We start from the raw sequence: 8,225 nt of genomic DNA, 5'->3' as shown, positions 1-8,225 counted from the left end.
CAGCGACCAATTAAGTGGGAGGGCTGGTGTTAGGATCAAATGCTTACCATTACGCCAAAAATTATACCTCGTAACAAAGACACAAACCGTTACATTTTTTAGAGACAGGATGTTGGACTTTGCCCATCAGACCTTCGTCGAACAATCCCCTAGACCCAGTCACATGATACTGGATTTGGCTCTTCACTAACCTTTGCCCAACAAGCAGTATTGGTGCCCACCATATTCAGTGAAACTCTCACACTCAACTATCAAGACTCGATCCTGTCTTCTTATCTGTAATTTACCACTTAAGAACCAATTCATCTGCGGGTGTGAACTTATTCATTCAACTTCAATTTGTTTGGTAAGTAAAAGTCTTCTTTAACTTTTTTTTTTATCTGTTAGGCAATCTGATCTCACCTTGACTTCAATATAGTATGCACTGCAGTCTGTAGTGGTTGGTAAATTTCTTGCAGGTTAGTTATAACTGCACTAGTTAATTCCAAGACGTTTTGTCATCGTCATAAATTCTAATTAATTAAAGTTTTAATCTTTCGTTGTTTTGAACATTTCTTGTAATTAAAGTCAACAAATCTATTATTATATGTATGCGTTTGATGTGGTCATAGAAACTTAATTACGTTTTCTTATAGCATAATTAAAAGGAGATTACTGGATATATACATAGTACTATTCGAGTTTAACATGTATATCTCCTTGAATTCTTCAAACTATAATTCCATGGATAAATATACATTGATATGATGTTTCTAGGTTCACATTTACGCGTTTACATTTGGTATTTACTCGATTACTTAACTTGGAGTTTATCTTAGGTTGCTCAACTTACAACAAGGTTATATATAAAAATTGTTGAATTTTCTTAAGAAGAGTAGTCGAGTATGATTCTGTCCAGATTCTGTCCAGCTCGTTGTATAGGGTCTTTCTAGTACAGTTGACATCTTCTGTAGTTTTCTTGTGCGATTACCTAGTATAATCAGACCTTTTAGCACTATGCGTGACTAAACTTTTGCTAAACTGATGTTACTAATTAGTGATAAGTTCGACACGGCATTAATCATTTAACTACCTACTTTTACGATAAATTAAAATTTCACATCTTGAATCGAACAAGGGTGGTCTGAACTCGGTCGATCCGACCGCCCAACACCTTTTCCACATTGACACAACATTAAACCATGCCAGCATTTTCATTCGTTTACATTTTCAAAGGCTTTTGGGGAATGAATCAAACCCCACTTAAGTGCCCCACGAAAATTTCTTTCCCTACAAGTTTAGCCTTAATGGCCATTATTATACATATTTTCCTCTTTTTTTTTTTTTTTATATTTATTGTCGCTTTAAATTAGCTAGCCTTAATAGAATGTAACTTTCCTACACTAATAAATAACACATGCAAGAGAAACAACCACCACTTGCCGCTCGTAAATATTTATGAATATTTAAGATTCTTTTGTAAGAATTATTCAAAGAAAGATATTAGTAATGGAAGATGTTAAGTATTTATGTGTGTTTCAGTGGTGTTCAAGTCTTAGGCCCGGTAAGGCCCATTAAGATTGATCCAAAAAGTATTATCTTTATTTTTTTTTTTTCAAAAGTATCATCTTTATTAAAGAAAGCTTATTCCATTTCATCTTCCACGCTTCGACACAAAAGTAGTAGGCAAATTATGATGTGTGGAACATAATAAAAAGTACATTTTTAATATACTAAATATACATTGTTTGTATATTGAGTATACATTATATAATATAATGTACATGTAATACACAAATAATGTATATTATCTCTTAAATACAATTTATATTTTTAATATACTAAAAGTATATTATTATATACTAAATGTACATTATTTGATAGTATTTCAGTTTATGCTATTATGAAGTTTTTTTTAAATACTACTGACTCTATTAGAATAGAGTATCTGTTTATAATTATTTTCTCAACTTACTAAAGCAGTCAATATCACATTCACTGTAGATCGAAGTAGCTATTATGAGGTTAGGTTTCCAGTATATTTATATCTAATCTAACAAGGCGATGATAAGTCTGGTGCCGTGTTGCTCTTCCCCTTCCCTGGATGGGCATATTGTGCCACAACCTCTCCGCCGACTTTTTGGGTAACAATGGCGGCGCCGCCGGCGCCCACTTCTTCCCTAACCTCGACGCCGCGCTCCCTGACGACATCCGTCATCTGGTCGCGTTCCACGGCGCCGCGGCTCTCATTGAGTGCGGCGGCGGAATGCAATAACGGAATTATAGCAGCGGCGCCGACCTCCTGAGTCGTCTCGCCCACAACTCTGCTCTCTGCGGACTGCAAGGCAGCGGCATCTTTCATTGCTACCGGTTTGGACGCCAGTTCGCCGGAGACAGGAAGAATGTCGCCGTATTTTATGGGTTCCGGCTGTTCCTGCTGGCTCATCTTCGGATCAAGAAAGTAATGGAAACCGACAATGAAGAAAAATTAAAGGGGAAAGATTAAGGATGAGATTGAGTTTGTAATGTTGTAGAACATGTGTGTATGTATAATAGAGAGAGAGAAAAGATACGACAAGAAATGAAAGCGGTGAGTGCTTGCATGGCTTGGAAAGCTGTATAATCTGCCATGCATCCTTAGCTCACACGTGTCGGACATGGGGAAAAGATTTATTTAATTGCTAAATTCGTGTGTGAGTGAGAGAGAGAGACAGATCTAAGTCATTGAATACTTGAGATGTTTATGACAGGTGTAATGAGGAACCCTTAAATTTAGAGATTAAATTTATATATAAATGTTATACATACATATAGTGTTATGTATACAATTGGGAAATCCTCATTCTATTTTTTGAGAACTAGGAAATATTCAGAAAATTAGGGTTTAAGTTGTGGACAAAAACAACATTTTTGATCATTTAATTTTTTTTATAGGTTACAAGTTAAACATTAAAGATATTTTTGACATATTTAATTGAATGTATGTTGAAAGACTAGCTAGGCAAAGTTGGTCGATGTTCTCAATTCTCCTTCACAATTTCTTGTCGCACTAAACTTGTTTTTATTGGTAATTTACATTATATGGGGCATAGGATGTTCCAAAAGGTTTATATATATTATTGTAGGTCTAATCAATGTACAGTGAACATTTAGAACAAAATTCTTTAGTTAATTAAGACATTATAAGATTAATTAGTTAAATACCACTACATTTTTATCTATGACATTATTGTACGTTGTTGATATAATAAATTATAAATATATACAGAAGTTAAATTATATGTGAATAAGATTGGTAACATATTATGAGTATTCTCATTCAAGTTTACAAATCTCCGATAACCACAAAAGGGGTTAGACAATTAGGTTAGGCCCGACTCTTTTTGTTGATGTTATAGCTGCGGTTATGTCCAAATAGTTATAGTTTTTGCATTTGTATCCCCTCTAATATAAAATAATACTTCGCGCGTAATAATAATGCCCTGAAAGGGGTGATTGAGTAGATGGAGCATGATTCTCGTACTAGAATGTCACGAATTTAATTTTTATTAGCATTCTCTTAGTTGAGCCTATTGACTATTGCACAACGTTTTCATAATATAATTTACTTCTTCTGTGTAATTTGGGCATTATAACGTAGGAATAGAGTTACCTAGTGCAAATCTTTTTATAATAATTGCATATATCTCTCATCATCCAAAATAATAATAATAATAATAATAATAATAATAGTAAGACATTAATGGAAATTATCTAAATCAATAATACATTCAGATGTGATGATTGACAATATCTTCTATTTTTTGAAAATCATTTTAATTTAGGTAATTGTCATTCTCACAACTGCGATATGTTGTTTTCTTATCCTTGTTTTATTTACTTTGATGGATAGATATGAACTACAAACATTTATTATATTTGTGAATGCAACTGCAAGGTTAGGAATATAATTGACACAGTATATACTATAAGCATTACATTGTTAAAGAGTTCAAGTCCTATTTTATTTTTCGAGTAAGAGTCGATGAACATTATACTAAAACAAAACTTATATGATCTCCAAGACATTGGTCCACTAGTCATGACAAGATGAGGTTCGATTCTTGTCAGTTTTGGTTTGAATTAGACTCCGATCCTTTTATACAGAAGTATACAGTTTAGTACTATATCTTAAAGTTAGATAAGTTCATTGAGAAACGGGTTCATTAGTCCAAAATTAAGGAAATTAGAAATTTTGGATTATTAAAAAAAAAATTATATGGCACAATGGGACAAAATGTTGTAACATTTATTACGTACACCAACAAAATTGCCAGCAGGCAAACATTTGCACAAACCCTTTGCGCCATCCTAAAGCCGCTAAAAGAAGACCTCAAGTAGTTAACAAATATCTCATCTTTCATTCAATTCCTTCTTCACTTGGAAACAAATAATATCCGGTATGAACAGCTCAGTTGTTCACAGGAGTAAAATTTAGGAAGAAAGATCCAGGATCAAGAAAAATTTACAACGATCACAACTTCATTTTTGTGTAATAGTTCTTAAATTACCCAAAAGAGGTTAACGACACTATAAAAACTTATGTAACTGACTCAACCAAAAAGTGTTGACGAAAACAAAAATTATATTTCACCTATTTGATCATCTCTTTCGTTTCATTTTTTATGAGACTGACACTGCTTAGCGCAGCAAACGTTATCTGATTCTTCTCGAACTAGCCCCGCCAGTATCTGTCTGGAGGAGTGTTATAAGATCCTCTAGAACCCTCTTTGGTCCCATACTAATGAATTTTGTGGAGTGGGATTAGGTAATTAATTTAATGGTTTGGCCACATCATCAAGGATTCAATTATTGGTTCATTACACTTGTCTGATTTCTGAAGGAACTAGCTAGCTTGGTTAGAAAACAGCCTCTAGCATAAAATATACTTGGAGTATATATACATGTACGAAATATTATATAGTAATAGTAATACATATATAATAACGCATTTACGTACTACTTTAGGTATATTTTGTACTTAATATATATGTCAATTTTCTCCCCCTTTTTTTTTCTTTATATATAGCTTTCACCATCAATAAACACCATGAGATAGAAAAATTGTCTTCAAAATTGTAATCATACAAAAGATTGATGTGGACTCAATTTGGTGTTATCTGGGAACCGATTCAGCCTTACACTACAAAAATTTTGTTCTTTTTATGGTGGAAATTTGGTAGTGTGAGGCTGAATGGGTTTCAAGAAAACACCAAAAGTTCCCACCACACAAAAAAGCAACCTAACATTACATTGTGGTCCATTAATATCTTCCAAATTCCTTCTTAACTTAACCATTCAGTGTAAGCAAGGGCTAATCAGGGCGATTGCTTTTGGCTTTACCACCTAACAAGGGATCAAATGTCAATTTATGTGGGTCACATGTTATATGTATATTGGTTACGAGAAAATTGTAGTCAGTATTTGATGGTGTGTATTGAATAAATTCCGTTTATGTGTAATATGAGCAAATCACACAGGAGAGGTAAGTCGTACTAGAAAGACCTTGTGCAATATAATCGATTTGACTTGACCGAGAAGGTGTTAGCAGGCACCGAATTCGTGACCTTTTGATATAAGAATAATGCCTTGCCTAGTTAGCCACCTCTTTTCGATGTCATGTATTGTATATTTGTATTCCACCCCATAACTCTGGTAACTTATTATCTCATTAAGTTCTTACAAAGATTTATCACGTATTTTAGAGATAGAATAAATTTGTAAAATTTCTTACGAATCTTTATTCTTCATTCCCAAAAGGTTGAACCTCAATGGTTCCACGCCCCGACCCGACAAAGCATCTGAGAAGATGTAAATCATGGTAACTCAACTGAACACACTAAACACATATGCTAGACCGTTGCTTACTGCATCTCTGTTCTTTCTTTCCAAACTTCACACATGTAACCAGTTGAACTACCCATGAGAATCTTTGTTAGACAAACGATTGGAGTACTATATATAATGTGGGTTCAACGACCCTCAAATAATATTAGAGATCTCTCCCGCCAGACGCCTTGGGTGCTTTGACGTAGAGGCTTATGGATTAGTTGTTATTCTTCTTTCTAAGCATTTTCAATTACAGCTCGTATGGGCAGCTCAATTATTCACATGAATGGAGTTTGGGAAGAAAGACTAAATCTTTTCAGATACTCTGTCGGAAATTCAATCTTTTAGGAAGAAATTATTTTCCATTATACCCAAAAACCTTATAAAAAATCATAAATCAACACCAAGAGTACAATAGTCAAAGATAGAAGAGTGCAAAAATTTTCATATTAGGTTATACCAAATCGACAAAGTGGGGTAGTATGGGACCCAAACATCCTTACAACGGACGTACCGTATCCAAGATCCATGGGTACGGAATTCAAATATGGGCAGTTATCAAAACTTGACGGTGTTTGACTACTGGCACAAACTAACGGGGAATTAACGTCCGTCACTGCCTGGAACATCGGGCTGATGACTTATCCTTTATCCTTAATTCGATTTTATAATTTGATACCTCAATAATCAGCCGTTGGAAAAGGTGGTTAAGACAAAAAGTAGTTATTGTCATGATTGAACACTACCTTTGTATCCAAGGAAACCCTACAAATCAGCCAATTTTATCTCATCTTTCATTAAAATTAGATAATACATCTGAATATTCTTTGATTTAATAAATCCATTACAGATAGTTTAAATGTATTTTATGAGATTCCATATTGTTTGATTATGACAAAAATAAATTAGTTGATATGGTATGAATTATAAATATTTATTTCTAAAGATCGAGTTTTTGTTACATGAATCAACATATTTTAAATAGGCAAAAACTTGTGTGAGACCGTCTCACCATGAGACGGGTCGGGTCAAGATGCAAATGTAACACTTATATGTACAAATGTCATACTTATATGCTCAAATGTAATACTAATCAAGAATAAAATTTTTGTTACTTATTAGGGTAAATGTAATACTTTTAAGGGAAAATACAATACTTTTACATTTCGATTTAAAAGTATTACATTTTTCCTCAAAAGTATTATATTTGCCCTTATAAGTGAGCACTGTTGCAAAAATCCCCGCCTAGGCGCTAGGTGCTCCTGGGTCGAGGCGAATAGCTCCCTAGGCGTCGCCTAGGTGGCCGTCCGCCTAGGAGGCCGCCTAGCGCCTAACTCGACCGACTGGGCCGAGTTGGCGGCCGTATAGGCCGAATTTGGCCGAGTTAACTCGTCCAACTCGACAGAGTTAGTCGAGTTAACTCGAGCGAGTCAGCTTTGTTAATTTTATTATTACATATATATTTAAATTTATTTATTTATATAAGTAAGAGAAGTAAGATATAAATAAATAAATAAATAAATAAATATATATATATATATATATATATATATATATATATATATATATATATATATAATATGTAATATAATATATGACATACACCCACACACATGAATTAATTTTTTGTTTTTATAGGTTGTCGCCTAGACCGCTTAGTCGCTAGTCTACCGCCCGACTAGCGCTTAGCGCCTACTGCAACCATGTGAGTGAGAGACACTTTTCAACATTACTTATTATGAAAAATGTATTACTTTTACTCTTATAAGTAACAAAAATTGTATTTTTGATTAGTGTTATATTTGAGCATATAAGTGTGAGATTTGCACATATAAGTATGACATTCGCATATGGCTGCGACCCGACCCGACCCGTCTCACCAATAAGGATCCGTGAGACGGTCTCACACAAGTGTGACCCTTTTAAATAAAGTTAAAATTAACTTGTGAAAAATTTAGATTTGAGAATAAAGTCGAAAATAAACCCAACCATTTGAAGTAGTTTGTAAGCATATTTGAGATCATAAAGCTTTTCAATAATAGAAATATTTCATAAAGTTGAAGTATTATACAATACAAAGTTTTAAAAATGACTAAAAAGTAGTTAAAGAGAAATTCAGGTCTAATAACGTTAGTTAGACGTATAAGAACAAACTTCCTGTTCCCCAAATGGGGGGATATGCGTTAACGGCGTTTGTTCCTCCGGAATTTATGACGAGAGAGGCGTTAACGGCGTTTATTTCTCCGTAATTTGGGAGATCCAGGTGGCGATTTTCCATTGGGTAGTCCCTCCAGCGGAATATTCCTTCATAAATTCCAAACTCTTCACTCTACAAAACCACTAAACCGCCGAAACAGAAGAGAAAAGTAGAGACAAAA

General features: G+C 34.0%; 1 protein-coding gene across 1 annotated transcript; it reads right to left on the bottom strand.

Annotated features, from left to right (window-relative positions):
• Positions 1-2,032: 2,032 nt before the first annotated feature.
• LOC116001470 (late embryogenesis abundant protein 31-like) lies at positions 2,033-2,471 on the bottom strand. The gene has a single exon (XM_031241342.1). It carries the CDS (start codon positions 2,423-2,425, stop codon positions 2,033-2,035), a length of 393 nt encoding a protein of 130 aa, XP_031097202.1. The 5' UTR covers positions 2,426-2,471.
• Positions 2,472-8,225: the final 5,754 nt, after the last annotated feature.

This window comes from Ipomoea triloba, chromosome 13 (genome assembly GCF_003576645.1).
Source record: "Ipomoea triloba cultivar NCNSP0323 chromosome 13, ASM357664v1".
Taxonomy (NCBI): Eukaryota; Viridiplantae; Streptophyta; class Magnoliopsida; order Solanales; family Convolvulaceae; genus Ipomoea; species Ipomoea triloba.
Note: the sequence above shows the minus strand (reverse complement) of the source record. Positions and strands in the feature narration are given on the sequence as shown.

Excerpts from the sequence above, each read along its gene's own strand:
- LOC116001470 (XM_031241342.1), bottom strand. The coding sequence starts at position 2,425 with ATGAGCCAGCAGGAACAGCCGGAACCCATAAAATACGGCGACATTCTT.